Here is a 19723-nt window from a genome sequence, read left to right as displayed (position 1 = left end):
AGTACGTGATTCTGTTATCTGCAACACAAAAATTGGAATAGTATCAGGGTCCGATATCAGACACAGAAGAAATTAGTTTGCTCTTTTAGCATTTTCATAATAGAATGAGGGATGGGGAAGACCAATTAGATTGTCAAGATGATCTCTTTGTCACTGGAGGGGCTATATCATGCTAAACAGAAGCCCCCAGTGAAATCAACAAGGAGTACTGCCTAAAGTTTTGTGGCAAGAAATGGCCTCAGGATCGTTATGTACGGTAAAAGGAGACTTTCTATACTCTGGCCAGAATGCAGATATGTTCTGCTTCAGTTATGCTAATATGTTAGACTGGTATTTACATTGGAACCTAAAGGATTTAGGTGCCCAAATACCAATGAAATTCACTGGGATTCAAGTGCCTAACTCCCTTAGGCTGTGTTGAAAATACCAGTGTTGATGTTTAAATCCTAATTAAAATAGTAATGCATGACAGTCCAATATTATCCTTTTCTTATGGACAAGTTATTTTTTTCACTCTTAAAGGCCTTTGGTTTTCCACCTGGTTGATGATGATTTTTAGGGGTCTTCTTGCAAAGACCACAGTGATTGGGACCAAATACCCCAAAGCTGGTGTGATTTAGTGGTCAGCGCAGCAGACTGGACTCAGATTATATTCCTAGTTTTGCAAAAGACTTGCTGTGGTGTGTTGGGAAACCTCTGTGCTTTGGTTTCTCCATCTGAAAACTGGGAAAAATTACACTTACCTCCCTCTCAAAATTACTGTGAAGTTTAGCTAATGAATGTTTGCATAAACACTATAAAAGTCTCTAGAGAAGCATGAAGCATTGTCTTAAATCTTTTTATTTTTTTAACCAAGTACTGTTTTCAAACCAGTCTTCTGGCGAAGTCCTAAAGCAGTGTTTTGCGACTAGTTTGTATCGTCAGGGAACCACAGCAGCTTCAATGAAGAATCCCCTTCATAGTCATTACAGCTGAGTCCTTGGCTCTTCTGTGCTGCAGAAGTCACTACACTCACCTCCCATCTCTCTCTCTCTCCCAGCATGCAATGGGGGTGAGGAATCCCCCACACACCCTTTTTTTTTAAACAGCATATTGATCTGCCACACATGGAAGCTTGAACTGAAAAATATGATAATAGTTCTTTCCTCACTTATAAAGTAGTGTCTGCCAGAGGAAGTCCCATCATGCAGAAGAAAAGTCTGGCAGCTCCAATATCGAAATATATGTTCTCCGTATGAACCATGAAACTGCTGTTCTGGGCTTTTGGCTGAACATAGCTGTCAAAATAGCTGTGCCATGATGTCAGCAAACTGCACACTCCATAAAGTGTTATAGGCATATTAATGTAGGATTTGCTTGCAAACATAGAGCTCCCCTGCCCCTCAGATGATTAAAATTATTTGAATCTCATATTCATTTGCAATGATTGTAGTGAGTTGCTAGGTAAGTGATGCCTGCCAAATGGCAAAGAGGCATTAAAATATTTATCTACCACCTGTGAGGGAGACTTGCAAAGCTCCCAGAGAAAATTATGCTGGCTATGTTATTCATTAGAATTATTTTTCTCAGCCGTTGAACATTTATCATATTTCTGAGCACATTAATAATTTCATCAGGGATAAAGAACAATTTCTATCAAGAGAAAAATCTTCAGTAGCTCTGATCCCCCAGGGAGACTCAAGGTGCTGCCAGTCTGTCTATGTAGATACATTAGAATTAGATTTAAAAGAATTATCTGGATTGTTTTATAATCTAACAGATCCTGAATGAAAGAGCTGCCAAAGAACTTGAGCAATTTCAAGCGAGAAACTCTAAACTCCAGCAAGAGAACGAGCAGCACAGCATGGCCTTTGAACAAATAACACAGGAGAACCAGCAGAAAACAGTGGAGCTGAAAGTAAGTAGCAGCTCATATTTGCATGGCATCAGATATATCCCTCTGCTGTTGGGAATTTGGTGTTGGTGATTCAGTAGATGGCATTCTTCCCTCTGAGTCAGTAACTATACCAGCATCCCAGTCTATTACCAGTACAAACTGTGCTGTTTCAGATGAGATATAAGACTGAGGTCCTGAGTACTTGTGATCATTAAAGACCTCATGATATTTTTCACAAAGGCAAAGTCTTTTTTTCGATTGTAAGCCCTCTGTGGGAGAGGCTGTGCCTTCCTTTATGTTTGTATAGTGATTAGCATATTGTGAGTGTTGCTGGAAGCCAATAATATATAGGAATAATAACTGCCCCAGCCAACTTCCAATGTAGGTACAACCTGCCTACTTAAATTTCCTCTTTGGTATCAATTGGGGAAGTTAAATACAATTCAGTAGGTGGTTGTTTGCTTGCTGACCTAAACTGTTAACTTGTGTTGCTGTGCACTGTTAAACAGCTGTTTTGCTCCACGTCAGAGGTAGCTGCATTTCATCAGTGGGTAAAGTGACTGCTACATACAGTTTTTAAAGCATTTCAAGAGCTTTTGGGAATAAAAGGCACTGTAGATATTATTACTATATGTCTGCTGAATCTGATCTCCCCCAGCCAAGAGCATGGCTGCAGTTACAACACTGGCTATATGGGAAAACAGGACAGAAAAGCAATAGGTTATCAAACTTTTGTAAAGTACAACTGATTCAGCTAATTAAAAGAAGTCAGTTGCTGATAGAAAGCTTTCTTGCAGTGGGCACTGTTGGTTAAAACAATGAAAACAAATGACAACAGACGTGTTAGAAGATCTGTCCAAAGCTAATGTAACATAAAGAGCCTGTTCGGGAACCCCAGTGAGATTTCACTGTAGGAGTTTGTTTTTCTGTTGCATTGCTGTGCACACTGGAAGGGCACTTTTATTACCTATTGAAAAACCTGATTACTCTGCCTGGTTAGCTAGCATAATTGTTATTCCCAGCAGTATCATCTTTGCATAACATTTAACAAACAACATGTTCAAATGGGAACTGAGTACAAGATTCAAGGTGGGTGCAAAGGCAGATATTAGCTGTGTAAGGGCCTGATCCTCACTTCAGTGGAAGTTGGAGCTCAAAACTTCATCAAATTATGAGCACAGATTTCTGAAAATTCATTGTTAAGGTGCTGTCCAGTTATTATTTATTTGTATTGCTTGTGGGTGCCCTAGTCATGGGCCATGACCCCATTATGCTAGGTGCTGTAGGTGGGGGCCTGATCCTGTAGTGTGCAAACACCTCTGGCATAGTACTAAGCACCCCAGCACCGAGTGATGTAAATGTTTGCAAATTTCTTGAAGTCCAGTCTTTGTCAGTAGGACTTGGGTGCACTCAGTTCCTCACAGGAGATATCTGCATCTCACAGGATTAGGTCCCTAGTAGTGACTGATTCTGCGAATGGGGCAGTGTGCACTGTGATTTGGGAAGGCTTAAAATGTGATGGCATTGATGCAACTACAGGGCAATTTTATATTTGTTTCATAGTAGGTGTGGGGATTATTTCTGATGTATTGATTGGTTGCAGTCACTACTGTGCAATGATCACTATTGGCAACATTTTAGTGCAGTGTCTTGGATCAATAGTTTCACTTCCTGATTCCATAATGTGATGTGGACTCAAAGATTTGGTTTTTAAAGCTGTAGATTCATGCTTTTAGGGATGTAGAATCAGATCAGACCATCAGTCACCAGTAGCTGATGTGTCAATGAAAGGCAAGGCTACTCAGACCTAATCCGTTGAGCCAGTTGTGAGGTGCTGTGCATGGACTGCAGCTGGGAATTCTTTATTGATCTCTCTTATGCCCTGAAGCATGAGATTTGATTACCTTTCTCATTGCCTCAGCTGACTTTGTTTAAATTATTTTAATAGTGGTGCAATTCTCCAGACTTTCTCTAAATCCAGCCGCAGCATTTATCTTAGTGGCCTCCTGTGCCACTGAGTACTGTACATAAACTATATTCTAAGCAAAGAAGTATTTCCTTTTGTTGATTCTAAATGGATTGTCCTTCTCAACCGCTCTCCCTTCTGTTTCTACACAGGTGAGAGAGGATGAGCTGACTCAGATGCGTCATGAAATTTCAAAACTCTCCAAGATGAGAGAAGTTATCCAGAGAAAACTGCGTGTTGCAGAGGAACAAAAAGTTGAAGCAGAATACCAGAGGGATACCCTTAAAAACCAAATGTCTGGACTAGAGAGAGGTAGGAATCAAAGCACTGTTGTGTTGCCACTGTTGTGTTGGGCTGGCCCTGTTGTGTTGTTTGTTATAATGTTCATTCAGTGTATGTTCCAAGTCAAGATCATGCCTCTTTGGTGCCCAGTATGGGACCATATGAATGGGAGCGGCACGGCACTATGGCTATAATGCCCTTACGTATGTCTCCTGGGTCTTTGGAATTTTCACACACTGCGGCATGTGCTGGGTGAAAACATAATGGGCCAGATCTGCAGCCCCTTTGTGTGGCAGGTGTAACCCTTCCCACCCCAAGAAATACCCTCACTGTGTGTGTCTGTGTGCAAGCCTGTATTGTCGGTGCACCAGCCCCTGATGCAGAGGGCGTTGTGCTGCTGGCTGCGGGAAGATTGGAAGAAGACACAAGCAGGGCATTTTTTTGCCCCTGCAGTTTTGTGCGCCTACAATGATACCAGTATGGAGATGACTCCAGTGCAACAGACTGAATTATAGTGAAGTGCTGAAATATAAAGGCCCATTCTGCTATATACCTAGTGTGGACATGTTGCCTCAGTAGAAGCTTCCCTGTGCTCTGCCTAGACTGTAGGTTGTATACTGAACTGACTGCACATATGGGACATGAAGTATTTTATATGACTGTATGTATGGGACGTGCTGTCTTTCATATTCATATCTCCACAACTGTGAAAGGTAAGGGTCTCACAGCCATTCTGCTGTTGCCTCATCGGATCAGGCCTCATGCTGGGATGGAGGGGAAGACACAGGAAATGCAGCTCTGTCTTTGAATGGGTGAGAAAGGCAACAGATAACAATGCACCTCCTGGCAACTTTGATTGTTCTCATGCATTCCAGTGCATTGTATTGCCTGCATCTCAGCCTTTCCGATATCAGCATGTCAATTTCTGGTTCAGACACATATGTCCTCTTACTTATTTTGTTAGTGATTTATTCGTCTTTGTATTTGGATGAAGGGCCAAATCTAGATTGCCTTAAGTGGGAGCAGCTTCAGTGAAGCCAATGGAGTTATGCCCTTATGCCAGGACTGGATTTGACCCAGAGGGATTGCATCCGATGAAGTGAGCTGTAGCTCATGAAAGCTTATGCTCAAATAAATTTGTTAGTCTCTAAGGTGCCACAATTACTCCTTTTCTTTTTGTGGATACAGACTAACACGGCTGTTACTAAACCTAAAACAACTCTGTAAATCTAAATCCAATATTTTCTAAAGGAACTAGTGATTTCAGGAGACTCACCGTTTGGATGCCAAGCTTGAGATGTCTTTAAATGACCTGATTTTCAGAGTGCATAGCATTTTCTGAAAATCCAGCTCCTTTACAGTGTCTCAAATTAAAATCAGAGGCACCCAAAATCACTCGTCCCTTTTGAAAATCTTGGCCTAATGCTCCACTAGTGCCTAAATATGGATTCACATCCCTAAATTTAGGCACCTGAATTTGCAAATGGAGGTCATAAATTATATCTCCATTTATATAATATTAATAAAGCTTTTTAAAAAGTCCACAGACCTTTGTTTTTGCCAGCTATGCAGTTTGAACCCAGAGTTTAATAATCTTTTCCTTGCTTTTAGAGTTGGAGATTGCTAAAAAGCAGGTAGAAATTGATAAGAAAGCCATAGATGAGCTGGTGAGAGAAAGGGACATATTAAACAAGGTGAGCTTGCTTTGCTAACACTGGTAAACAAATATCTTGCCTTGAATATGAGATGTCTGTAGTTTAAACCATGCTCCCCCCCCTTTCTATGAATTGAAACAACATTACTATCTGTGAACACAAAAGGGACTTCTTAGTATTAGCATATAAAACAGCAGGGGACTGTAAGTGTTATGTGCATTTGCCTTTATTGCAAACGTGTTATTTGATATTCTAAGCAGTTGATTACTCCTCTGCTTGTAGTATCTACAACATATCGAGTTTAATGTTAATCTAGTCAAATTAGGGCTGTGCTAATAAAAAACACACCATCTGTCTGCATCACAGCCTTGTCTGTTTTTAACCCTGATCTCTCCTGCCACCATTTTCTGAAACTGAGTTTGGTAGATTTGACTCTATAATGTGATTCTTTAGGTTTCTCACTTGGTTGAGAATTAAACATTGTTCTGCATCCTGAATGAGTCTATTACAGGGTCACCTTTTGAAGAGGGTGAAAAACTGATTCTTTAGTTTTGAAGGATTTTGAAGGATTTTTTAAAGTGAGGTTAGAAAAGTAACTTGATTAAACTGAGATCTTGGTGTCCTGTTTATTCTCCTTCTATGACTTGCAGGCCAACCTTGCTCAGTTTACAGGTTCAACCTGGTTACTAGAAAATGGGATTGGAAGGTGTTCCCCAGTGCCTTCATTATTCCCCCTTATGAACAACCCTCTCCATTCCTTCTGTAATGCAAACATCAGTAGCCCAGCTTCCAATTCAAAAATACTGCCTCATTCTAGAGCCCTCTAGCAGGACTAGGAGCTCCCGCAGGATCTGCTGCCATAATAGTGGGAGCGGGTGAAATGTAATTTGTTGAGGCCACAATTGTGTGGCAAAAAAACTCAAACTCCAGTAATTTGCAGGAAAACACTAAATCTCTGGTCAGTTTGTCATAAATAGAATTTCAGCAAGGTAAAGAAAGTTTTTCTTTAAAAAAAAATAAAATAAAGGTTTTAATACTTAAATTTAAGCAAGGAATAGAAAGAAATTTAGTGTCTATTACAACAGGAGTTAAAGTATTTTTTTACATGGCTTAAGCAAGATTTGTTTTATTCTTTTAGTGGTAAAAATTGTGTCCGAATTCCCTTTATGTATATAATATATTAACGGAGGTGGGTTTTTTTTTAATTTTTGTTTTGTTGTTTTTTAAGTAGCATGGGGAATCTGTCTCTCTTGCGGGATTTGTGGGATCTGAGGTTTGGGTGGGAGCGGGATAAACCCGTAAGAAACAATGCGGGAGTGGGCAGGAGTGGGTATTGCAAGGTGGGATGGGAGCAGAGATTAAAAAAAATAGCCCAACACAGGGCTCTGCCTCATTCTTTATGCAGTGATCCCCAAACTGTGGGTTTTTTCCCTGCCAGAGGGGCATGCGGAGGAACGTTCGGGGTGGGGTGCAGCGGGGCCTGGGCCAGCTGGGAACCAGCCCTGCTCTGCCCCCAGTTGTACTCCGGCCTTGCCCCCAGATACGGCTCTGGCTCCTGGTCCTCCTGGCTGTGGCTCTGTTCCTGGTCCTGGCCCTAGCTCCACTTCCGGCCCCAGCCCCAGCCCTGCCCCCAGCCATGGCCCCAACCTCAGTCCCTGGCTCCCAGCCACACCTCCGCTCCTGACCGTGGCCCCAGCTGCCAGCCCCGACTGCATCCTAGCTGTGGCTCCATTCCAGTTTCCTGGCTGTGGCACCAGCCCCACCCCCAGCCTCAGCCCCCACCACGAACTGGCTGCAGTTCTGCTCCCAGCCTTGGCCTCTGGCCTTGTCCCTGCTCCTGGCTTCGGCCCCACTCCTGGCCCTGGGTGTGACTCTGCTCCCAGCCGTGGCCCCAGCTGCAGCTCTTGCTCCGGCCTTGGGCCCTGGCCTGGACCATGGTCCCGTTCCTGGCCCAGGGTGGGGGATGAGGTTGGGGAATGGCATGGACAGATCACATTACGAGTAAGGGTGGGCGTGCCATAAAAAGTTGGGGGACCACTGCTTTAGTGACTGTCAGACTCATGGAGACAGTCTCATGATCATATTTGGAGACTGAGTGTCATTAATTTAGCGGATCTGATAAGGTGTAATGACTCGAGGGCATTCCTAACCCACTCAGACACAAGCTAGTGTTTAACATAGTGTGTACAGTGCAGCATTCTGAGTTACAGACATGGGTGGATATTGTTTTGGGATTCTTTTTGCAGAACTTGCTAAAGGCTGCCAGTGTCACTCAAAAGCAGCTGAACCTGGTGAAGCTCCATGAACAGTCCAAGAGGAACTTGGAAGAAGAAATTCAGAACTATAAGGATGAGGCTCAGAAGCAGAGGAAGATCATCTACCAGCTGGAAAAAGAGAGAGACCGTTATATCAATGAAGCTAGTGAACTCACCCAGAAGGTATGAGATGATTTGTGTACACACGATTCATCCATCTCTCTCTCTCCCCCTCAAAATTGGAAAGAGACTAGATTCAGTTCCTGACATTCTAGATTTAGCTGATAGGTAGGACTGAGCAATGGTCTGCAGAGAGTTTACAAAGATTTTAATAAAGCTTGTGGGTTTTAGGCAGATCGTTGCACTCAGGACTGTCTTGTACATTTGTTCACTGTTCTAGGCTAGCATCTTCTTTTTCTCCCCTATCTTCCATGTGGTTAAAAATAATTTTGGCCATGTCCATCCTCTGCCAGATTTTCCTGACTTTTTAACCAACTTCTCTTTGGCTCTGCTGCCTTGCTATTGCCCCACATGGTGATCTTTACAAACTGATCACAGATATATAGATTCCAAGGCTAGAAGGGACCACTGTGATCATTTAGTCCGATCTCCTATATAACAACAGACCAGAGAACTTCCCCAAAATACTTCCTAAAGCAGATATTTAGAAAAACATCCAATCTCAATTTAAAACTTGTCAGTGATAGAGAATCCACCATGATCCTTGGTAAATTGTTCCAATGGTTAATTACTTACAGGTTAATATCTCCAGGGGCCTAGGTTCAAATCAAAGTTGCTCCTTCATCAAGATCTTCCTTTTCCCTGCTTAAGTCACTTTTCTTTCTCTGTGTATGAGACACATTACTATGTTTCTGCTCTGTCTGGGAGGTCCAGTGACTGTGATAGTGATACGCAAGGCCAGGTATGCAAGATTGCAGTGATACGCCAGGCAAGGCCACTGGGATCTGAGGGTATGTCTACACAGTGAAAAACAAACAAACAAACCCTTGCAATGCAAGTCTTAGAGCCTGGGTCAACAGACTTGGGCTTGTGGAGGGTCTCAGAGCCTGGGCTCCAGCACGAGCCCAAATATCTACACTACTATCTGTAGCCCCATAGCACGTACCCTATGGGCCCAAATCGGCTGACATGGGCTCTGAGACTTGCTGCTGTAGGTCTTTTTTTGCTGTGTAGATGTACCCTGAGTGTGCTGCCATTGCTTTTCTCCCAACCACCCTGCTCCGGGAATGCGAAATAGTCTGAGATTCAAACCTAGGTCTCCTACATGTTACTTCTGAGCCACAGAGAGGTATTCTGTGTTCATTTATGTCTTATTCTCTCAGCCCTATTTAAGCTGCAAAGATGATCCTTCAAGCTGCTGAGTGCCCTCAAATTCCACTGAAGGCAGTAGGAGTTGAGGATGCTCAGCACTCTGCAAGAAGAGCTCAGCACTTCACAGGATGGGGATTTGTAAAATTCCCTATTACCTCTGAACATACTAATTCAATCCAGTCTGTGATACATGGGCTACTTGGAGAATCTGCGCAAAAGCTTTTTGTTGTGTCCATTGCCTCCTATTGTAGAATCATAGAATCATAGGACAGGAAGGGACCTCGAGAGGTCATCTAGTCCAGTCCTCTGCACGCATGGCAAGACTAAGTATTATCAGACCATCCCTGACAGGTGTTTGTCCAACCTGCTCTTAAAAATCTCCAGTGATGGAGATTCCACAACTTCCGTGGGCAATTTATTCCAGTGCTTAACCAACTTGACAGTTAGGAAGTTTCCAGCGTAAACCTCCCTTGTTGCAATTTAAGCCCATTGCTTCTTGTCCTATCCTCAGAGGTTAAGAAGAAGTTTTTTTCTCCCTCCTCCTCGTAATGACCTTTTATGTACTTGAAAACTGTTATCATGTCCCCTCTCAGTCTTCTCTTTTCCAGACTAAACAAATTCAATTTTTTTCAATCTTCTCTCATGGGTCATGTTTTCTAGACTTTTAATAATTTTTGTTGCTCTTCTCTGGACTTTCTTCAATTTCTTGAAATGTGGACCCAAAACTGGACACAATACCCCAGTTGAGGCCTAATCAGTATGGAGTAGAGCAGAAGAATTACTTCTTGTGTCTTGCTTACAACACTCCTGCTAATACATCCCAGAATGATGTTTGCTTTTTTTCAACAGTGTTACACTGTTGACTCATATTTAGCTTGTGGTCCACTATGACCCCCAGATCCCTTTTCCCAGTACTCCTTCCTAGACAGTCATTTCCCATTTTGTATGTGTGCAACTGATTGTTCCTTCCTAAGTGGAGTACTTTGCATTTGTCCTTATTGAATTCATCCTATTTACTTCGGACCACTTCCCCAGTTTGTCCAGATCAATTTTGAATTATAATTTATCATCCAAAGCAGTTGCAACCCCTCCCAGCTTGGTATTGTCCGCAAACTTTATAAATGTACTCTCTATGCCATTATCTAAATCATTGATGAAGATATTGAACAGTACTGGACCCAGAACTGATCCATGCAGGTCCTCACTCAGTATACCCTTCCAGCATGACTGAACCACTGATAACTACTCTCTGGGAATGATTTTTCCAACCAGTTCTGCATCCACCTTATAGTAGCTCCATCTAGGTTGCATTTCCCTAGTTTGTTTATGAGAAGGTCATGCGAGACAGTATCAAAAGCCTTATTAAAGTCAAGATATACCACGTCTATTGCTTCCCCCCATCCACAAGGCTTGTTACCCTGTCAAAGAAAGCTATCAGGTTGGTTTGACACCATTTGTTCTTGACAAATCCATGCTGACAGTTACTTATCACCTTATTATCTTCTAGATGTTTGCAAATTGATTTCTTAATTATTTGCTCCATTATCTTTCCAGGTTCAGAAGTTAAGCAGACTGGTCTAATTCCCCGGGTTGTCCTTATTTCCCTTTTTATAGATTGGCACTATATTTGCCCTTTTCCAGTCTTCTGGAATCTCTTCCGTGACTTTTGAAAGATAATCTCTAATGGCTCCGCTATCTCCTCAGTCAGTTCTTTGAGTATTCTAGGATGCATTTCATCAGGCCCTGATGGCTTGAAGACATCTAACCTGTCTAAGTAATTTTTAACTTGTTGTTCTTTCCCTATTTTAGACTCTGATCATACCTCATTTTCACTGGCATTCACTATATTAGACATCCGGTCACCACCAACCTTCTTGGTGAAAACCGAAACAAAGAAGTCGTTAAGCACGTCTGCCATTTCCACATTTTCTGGTATTGTTTTTCTCCCCTAATTGAGTAACGGGCCTACCCTGTCTTTGGTCTTCCTCTTGCTTCTAATGTGTTTTTAGAATGTTTTCTTGTTACCCTTTATGTCTCTAGCTAGTCTGATCTTGTTTTGTGCTTTGGCCTTTCTAAGTTTGTCCCTATATACTTGTGTTATTTGTTCATATTCAAACTTCATTGCACCGTGACCCCCTTCTAACAAAAACAATTACGACATGACCCCAGGAGCGGGGACTGAAACCTGAGCCTGCCTAAGCCCCACTGCCCTGTTGTGGGGGCAAAGCCCAAGGGCTTCAGCCCCAGGCAGGGGGACTGTAACCTGAGCACCACCACTCAGGGTGAAGCTCTTGGGCTTCAGCTTCAGTCCTGGGCAGTGGGGCTCGGGATTTGGCCCTAGATGCCAGCAAGTCTAAGTCCGCTCTGGTGACCCCATTAAAAGGGGTTGCAACCCACTTTGGGGTCCCGATACACAGTTTGAGAACTGCTGTTTTAGCTCATTGAAGATTCCTGGTTAAGCCAGGGTGTTCTCTTGCCATACTTCCAATCTTTCCTACGCAGTGCGATAGTTTGCTTTTGTGCCCTTAATAATGTCTCTCTGAAAAACTGCCAACTGTCTTCAATTGTTTTTCTCCTTAAACTTGCTTCCCATGGGATCTTATGTACTAACTCCCTGAGTTTGCTAAAGTCTGACTTCCTGAAATCCATTGTCTTTATTGTTCTGTTCTCCCTCCTACCATTTCTTAGAATCATGAGCTCTATCATTTCATGATCACTTTCATGCAAGCTGCCTTCCACTTTCAGATTCTCAACCAGTTCCTCCATATTTGTCAAAATCAAATCTAGAACAGCCTCTCCCCTAGTAGCTTTCTCCACCTTCTGAAATAAAAAATGGTCTCCAATACATTCCAAGAACTTGTTAGATAATCTGTGCCCTGCTGTGTTATTTTCCCCATCAGATCATAAAATATCAGGGTTGGAAGGGACCTCAGGAGGTCATCTAGTCCAACCCCCTGCTCAAAGCAGGACCAATCCACAATTTTTGCCCCAGATCCCTAAACAGCCCCCTCAAGGATTGAACTCGCAACCCTGGGTTTAAGCAGGCCAATACTCAAACCACTGAGCTATCCTTCCCCTCTGGATGGCTGAGTAGTTGAAGTCCCCCTCACCACCAAGTCCTGTGCTTTGGATGATCTTGTTAGTTGTTTAAAAAAAGCTTTTTCCACCTCTTCTTCCTGGAAGTGGACCCCTTCCATCACATCACCCTTGTTTTTTACCCCTTTTAGCCTTACCCAGAGACTTTCAACAAGTCTGACTCCTATTTCCATCTCAACCTCAGTCCAAGTGTGCACATTTTTAATACATAAGGCAACACCTCCTCCTTTTCTTCCCTGCCTGTCCTTCCCGAGCAAGCTTTAGCCTTCTGTACCGCTTTATTTCATATGGTGTGCTCAGGAACATGACAATGACATGTTCCATTAATTGCTGAAGATCACATTGCAGAGCTCTCCAAGAAGCTCTTTGATTTACTGGGAAGCTAGCCTTCAGGCTGTTTCAACTCACAAGTTATTTGCTACCTTCTCACTTTATAATTACCTCTTACACATTCATGTGATCAGTGGCTTCTAAATCATCTTTGAATGATACATACCCTCTTGTCTGGCTTACTTCATATAATTTCTTTGGAATAATATTCCATTTAAGTGAGATTTCTCTTTATTCCAAAGTCACATTTTATGTACCTCCCCGCACTGCATCTAATCATGTAGCTATGAGTTAGGATCATTATAAAGTACGGTCAAGCTGTAAATCACAGAAATCAGAACGGCAAGGATCTTGCTATAGAACTATGCATTTCTGATTAGTGCTGTGCACACTTTTTTGTACCTAGGGTGAAAAGGATGAATGCTTGAGGGTTTTCTGACTTTTCCACTTTGGGTGCAACATTTTTGGCATTTAATGTGAAAGTTCCATAACCCTTTTACCCTAACACATGTGCATCTAATGCAATGTGGTGGGAGGTGAAGTCCTTGCAGGTCTAGGCCACTCCTAAAACACCCATTCAAGTGCTCTCAGAGCCTGTCAGACATCACCCATGGCAAAGTGTGGTCAATGGAATAGTGGCCTCACTGTTGCAGAGCCTCAGGAAATGGGGGTTGTGACTCTAGGGCTGTTTGTGTAATGGTGCCTGTATTGTGTTTACCCATTTACAGGGGATTTTTACGCTTATTTGATTCACTAAGGGGCAAATCCAGACTCACTGTGCAGCTGCAGAGATCCCTGATCACATCAGGACTGGAGCAAGTTGCTGGGACTAGCACAGAGTTTCACACCCTGTGTGTGCTCTGCAGAGGCTCCCTGTGCTCAGTTGCTCTTTCCTTTTTGAGGGCAGGGCTCTGGGTGAGGCTGGTATATCTGTGATTATGCAAATCTCTCTGCTAGCCATTCCCCCTTGCACAGTAACCTGGGGATAGTGGCAGCCCTTATACTGCAATAGAGGAGCCTTATGCCAACTTGGGGGAAGATTCTCTTCCCAGAGGCTCTCCCCTGTGGACAGCCATGGCTGTGTCATCCCCTCTGCACCAATCAGTGGAGCTAGCCAGCCTCCTGGGGGCACATGATATACCCCGATGGCACAGCTGCTGTGCTCCTGAGGGATTCTAGGAATGCCTGTCTGACGCCCAGTGCCTTCCAGAGCTCCTGCTGGGGCCTGCCATGCCACACTGACCCTAACACAGGTCTGTAAATTCAAGGCACGACTGTGCCCTTCGAGCTACAATACTGTTGTTTCAGGCATCTGATGAATAGCCTGTTGTTTAAAGTTACAACCAGGATGGCAAAGGATTTTATGGTGAGACTTCGTGCTAGATTCACCCTTCTATTCATTGTTCCTGATTCTCTGCTCACCTACACCACTTTTACACTGGTGTAACTCCATTGACTTCAGTGGTGTGAGTCCTGATTTACACCAGTATAAATGAGAGGAAAATCTTTCCTGTGTGGGCTGTATTAACTCACTACAAGTGTTAGTGGGACATTTCTCTTTAGAAAGTAGGCTGTTTTCACCTGAAACTTCAAGTTGTTAAAATCTCTGTTCCCTCTTGCAGCTTCAGACTCACCATTCAGAATCTGTTGGACAGCAAACAGTTGAATAAACCCTTCAATCTCACCTGTCATTGTTCCCTGGCCATGGTTAACTAGAGGTTACGAAGCAGTGTTGTATCTCCAAAAGCCCATTACAAGGTTAATGTCATACCCAAGAAAATCCAGAAACCTATTTCTTTTTTAATACGCTTCATCTATAGAAAGCTTAATGCTATAGCAGGATATTTAAGAAGTAGGTAGAACTTCTCAAGATCTCACAGCGGTTAAATAAAGTGAAGCAAATAAGCGAGGATCCAATACTGAGTTCTTGGGCAGGTTCACTGAAATGAATGGTGAAGAAGTAAATAATAGCCAAATATACACATAAGATGTCCGAGGCTACAACGGAAAGCTGCCTCAAAATAATGGCTGATTTTCCTTGCTAAGCTGTGGCCACACTGTGCCCCTCCACCAGTTTAAAGTGCCCTATTGAAGAATCCTATGTCACCAGTGTAAGGCGCATGGCTGAGGAAAAGGGGGTATGGCCAAGATTCTCACACCTGGCTGATTCCTGGCTGCCACATTGTCCCCTGGAGGCTGTTGGCAGGCAGTGTAATGTAGAGGAATCTTCTGGTTGCTCTAACATGCCAAGATCAGGGTTGTACAAAGGCTACCTTGGCACCCCCATTCTGACCTGCACCATGCACTTCTTGCCCACAGCCAAGGATCTTGCTCAGTCTTTATACTGTAGTCTTGTTTAATTTCATGCACTACAAAACTGGGCGTGGCACACGATGCAAAATTGCATCAGTGTAATTGCACATGTTATGGCTTGAAGGCAAATGCCTCACTGGCCTTCTCAACTATGCACTCAGTGTCTGGAGTAATTATGCAGATTCTGGTTTTTGCATGAGTGCAAGGAAATCACCTTCCCCCCAAAATACACATATGAATGATTAGTTTTCCTGATACAAATTGGGAGTTTAAAGGGACCCTGTCACCATGTACTCTAGTCAGTTGCTTTCAGGTTGTACATGTGCCTCTGGGCTGCACTACCATTTTCATAAAGGATTTACCAGACCAAAAATATCCTCTTTCCTGTGCTGCCTTAGGGTAAAATACACCCCGTCTAGAGGGTTAGCACGGGGCCCATACATCACTTAATTCCCACTTAAGTCCTCATAGTAGGGCTTCATGTGCCAAAGCCACACACAGCGCTGGCATGGGAAGCCTCTCTGCCCCTCAGCTAAGCTCTGGAGTGTGTGTGTGGGGAAAGCAATTTCCAGCTTGTTCATGCCCCAAACCTGCAGGCTCCATAGCAGCCCCCGGGGCAGGGACTTAACACCCTCCCTGTGTCTTGCACCCCCCACCCTGGGTCTTGCTCCCAGGGAGCACGGGGCTGCTCCGTCCCTTAGAAATCCTCCCCTGCTGAGCCACCTCTCTGGCCCAGTTTGCTGAAGCCCCTGCAGTCAGGTTCCTCGGGCCCCCAGTGCACAATGCATCCTTAGGGCTTATCCCCTTCCTGCCTGCACTGTAGGGGTGGGACGGAGGACAGGAGGCGGCTGGGTTATTGTGTCAGTGGGTGGCTGGATTATGTCAGTGGCCAGCAGCAGCTGCGAGGTGTTAGCTGCCTTTTGACACTGTGTGGGCAGGAAGGGACAAGCTGTTTCCAAGCACAGGGGAGTGGGGAGGGGGAGGGAGGGAGGGAAGGGAAAGAGATGAGCTCTGCAAAGACAAGGGCCAGGTCATCCCTTCCCCCACTCCTCCCCTGCGGATGGAAGCAGCTCCCATCCCTTCCCTCCTGAAGAGTGCAGAAGGGTGGCTGCTGGCCACATTGTGGTGTGAACCCTGGCAGAAATCTGGGGAGAGGGAGCATGTGATTCTGCGTGCCCTCCACGTGTTGCCTCAGGAAGACGAGGTGCCAGGTACCAGGTGAGGCGGGTCCATCCTGGGGGCCCAGCCAGGCATGGAGGGAGGAGAGTGCTGGGCAGGGAGGGTTGGGTCCGGTCGGTCGGTCACCCACTCCCCTCTGTGGGAGAGGTGTATGAGATTGTGTGTGTGTCACCCCTCCCCGTGTGAACCCTAAAGCCTTAAAGATAATAAGGTAAATAAAAAGAATCCAACTACGCAGCATTTCTTTTTAACAGGGGCTCAGTCAACTTGATGTTCATTTGAACATTTGCACTGCATAGTTCCGATGGATTGCTGTTGAACTTACTTGAATATTAGACGAAGGTTTCTAACCATCAGAGGAGTGAAGTTTTGGAATAGCCTTCCAAGGGAAGCAATGGGGGCAAAAGATCTATCTGGATTTAAGATTAAACTCGATAAGTTTATGGAGGAGATGATATGATGGGATAACATGGTTTTGGTAATTAAATATTCATGGTAAATAGGCCCAATGGCCTGTGATGGGATATTAGATGGGGTGGGATCTGAGTTACCCAGGAAAGAATTTTCTATAGTATCTGGCTGGTGAATCTTGCCCATATGCTTAGGGTTTAGCTGATCGCCATATTTGGGGTCGGGAAGGAATTTTCCTCTAGGGCAGATTGGAAGAGGCCCTGGAGGTTTTTCGCCTTCCTCTGTAGCATGGGGCATGGGTCACTTGCTGGAGGATTTTCTGCTCCTTGAAGTCTTTAAACCACGATTTGAGGACTTCAATAGCTCAGACATAGGTGAGAGGTTTTTCGCAGGAGTGGTGGGTGAAATTCTGTGGCCTGCGTTGTGCAGGAGGTCAGACTAGATGATCATAATGGTCCCTTCTGACCTAAATATCTATGAATCTATGAATCTATGAATATGAGTAATTTTACCAGGTGTCCTGTATTGAGCATAGAGAAATATGGTCACTCTAGCTTCGATGGTATGTAAATGAATAGGCTTTGTGATGGCCCTATGCACAGAAGTGAACTCCCCCTGAATGTTGCTGGGTGCCTTCAACCCTATTAGATTTGAGGGCCCTCAGCCCCTCACAGAATCAGCCCCTGGATCACATTGTGCGAGCCTTTTTGGTATTTTTAAAGGGGAATTGTTTGAGTTTCATCACTTCACAAAAGGCGTAGTCAGCGTAAAAACCATGTGTACCAACTTGGAAAACTTAGTCCAGAAGTTTATCACTTATGTTGCATCAAATACAAGTTAAAGAGTTACAAATGCAGTGACCTACTTTCAAATCCTGCTTCAGCTTATATAGTCACTAGGCTACGCTGCAGATTTTAAACACTCTTTATTGATTTTATCTCACTCTTATTACTATTGGTAAATTGTTTTAACACAAAAAGAAAAGGCAGGAGTAGATTATAAACTGGGACTCTGCTTTCATATTGCATTGCAAGCAGTTTCTGGGCTCCTCTGCAGTCAGCTACAAATGTGCTGGAACTCCAGCCCCATTGCTGTGATAAAACGTTCTATATTTAGATACGCTTAGTCTCCAGAGTTGGGTGAAGGTGTCTTGTAGAGTAATCAATTCATTAAGCTCTTGCCCCATAGCCAGCCCCCTAAAGACCTTGCAGTACATTGGCTCTGCTGTCACATTCACAGAAGGGGACAACTATGCTAACTGCTAACTTTGCTGTTATTGCGTGTCTGTTCCAAACATTTTTATATTCCTGTGAATTTATATGAATACAAATTCTACTGCTCCTTGAACCATTACTTTCAAAGAATGGAGACCAGACACTTGGGTATGAATTGCAATTGTAATTCAGAGTTTATTCCTCCTGCGTGTCTATGCATAAAGCTGTTTTCCTCATTTGTTTTTATATCCCTTGGTATTTCTGCTCATTTTAAAGGTGGAATTCTTATCCCGCCCCGCATGATGAAACCAAAAGCAGATATTCTTCACTTTGTGCCCCTGCCCATATTTAGTTTTCTTTCTGTGCAATATTTGATGCATTCTGGTTGAATAGCCATACAGTGCTGCTTGATTATGCTCATCTGTTATGAAATCTGCGCCAGCAGGGTGAAGGGGCTTATTTTTGATAGAGCATCACTAAAAAGTCCAGCAAAATGATCAGGCAAACCATTTTTGTTGTTTCTTCTTTAACATAGTACTTGTCATTCCCCTTGAAGTGGTATGCCACCAACACTTTAATAAGGATCTCCCTCTCAAATTCTCCAATCTCCATTAGCAACAAATGTGATCTTCCCTGGGCAAAATATCCCTCATCAAAATCCATCCACCACCATCCATCTCCACACTTCACCATTCCCAGCCCCTCATGAATGCTACTATGGTGGCTTCTTACCTGGCTGTTTAGTTGTAAATATAGTTGATTGACTCCCTTATTACTGTAATTATCCATCAAACATTTGGGATCAGATATTAGTTCAAACAACATTTAACTGGAAGGAAGAAAGAGAGACTGAAACCTCTTGTCCTTCACAATGATCTATCTGCAATCGTAACCAGTTGGAATATATCATACATATTCTCTTTCTGTCTCTCTCCCTAATGAGTAGCTGGTAAACATCTGAAATCTGGCCCTGGCTTTCTAAAAAACCTAATAACTTTTCCTATGAATGCTGCTTTGTGTTGCTCTGACCTTAAAATGTATATGTATTCTGCCTTTGTGTCTGAGCCAAAGCCTAGGCATCAGGTAAAAATAAAATGTTCCCCCAAATCAGCAACTCAGAAAGGTTAAATTTCCCACTCGGACCAAACTATTGTGACTGTTGGCACAGATTCTTATTATAGGGATTTGCAGCTGCCACCTTAGATGAAAATCACAAAGTTTTGTCCCATCCTGATAATCATGGGAAGATGGTTTAATCATGTTCATTTCCTATTTTCTGTTCCAGGTCCTCCAGCACATGGAAGATATCAAAGTGCGGGAAATGCAGATTTTTGACTACAAGAAGAAGATAGCAGAGGCGGAGACTAAATTAAAGCAGCAACAGAATCTGTATGAAGCTGTGAGATCAGACAGGAACCTATACAGTAAAAATCTGATTGAAGCTCAGGTACAAGAATACATTTTTTACTCTGTGATTTTTGCTTGTTTTTTTTTTTTAAGAAAATCATTCTAATTTATACTTTTGGAAAGGAAAGACAGATAAATAAAATCTGCACAGGTGATATGTGTGTAAATATTATATATATGTGTGTGTGTGTGTGTGTGTGTGTTGGGCATTAATTTTTTAGGTCATCTGCTAATCTGGACAGTTTGCATTTGGATTGAGAAGTAAAATTTGCAGTCCTTGGGTGCAATGTTGGACTGCTCCCTGCTTTGCATAAGGACCCTGGCACTTTGGAGAGATATATTCATATCATATAGAGAAATTTTTCCCTTTCTTTCCTTCCTCCCCTCTTCTCTGCCCTCTGTTAGGT

The 19723-nt window shown here is 43.4% G+C and overlaps 1 protein-coding gene across 6 annotated transcripts in view; it reads left to right on the top strand.

Annotated features, from left to right (window-relative positions):
* The window catches only part of CFAP58 (cilia and flagella associated protein 58), a 450792-nt gene that overhangs the window by 17026 nt on the left and 414043 nt on the right, over positions 1-19723 (top strand). For 5 of the 6 annotated variants that reach the window (XR_012160075.1, XM_073354431.1, XM_073354430.1 and 2 more), the window contains exons 6-10: positions 1760-1897; positions 3995-4154; positions 5736-5818; positions 8026-8217; positions 19195-19356. Coding sequence is in view for 5 of the 6 variants with exons in the window: in XM_073354431.1 (XP_073210532.1) it covers positions 1760-1897; positions 3995-4154; positions 5736-5818; positions 8026-8217; positions 19195-19356 (735 nt within the window). In the remaining variant the exon portion in view is untranslated. The remainder of the gene's footprint in view (positions 1-1759; positions 1898-3994; positions 4155-5735; positions 5819-8025; positions 8218-19194; positions 19357-19723) is intronic. The other variant, XM_073354433.1, reaches the window with a different exon arrangement.

Source organism: Lepidochelys kempii, chromosome 7, assembly GCF_965140265.1.
Source record: "Lepidochelys kempii isolate rLepKem1 chromosome 7, rLepKem1.hap2, whole genome shotgun sequence".
Lineage (NCBI taxonomy): Eukaryota > Metazoa > Chordata > Testudines > Cheloniidae > Lepidochelys > Lepidochelys kempii.
Note: the sequence above shows the minus strand (reverse complement) of the source record. Positions and strands in the feature narration are given on the sequence as shown.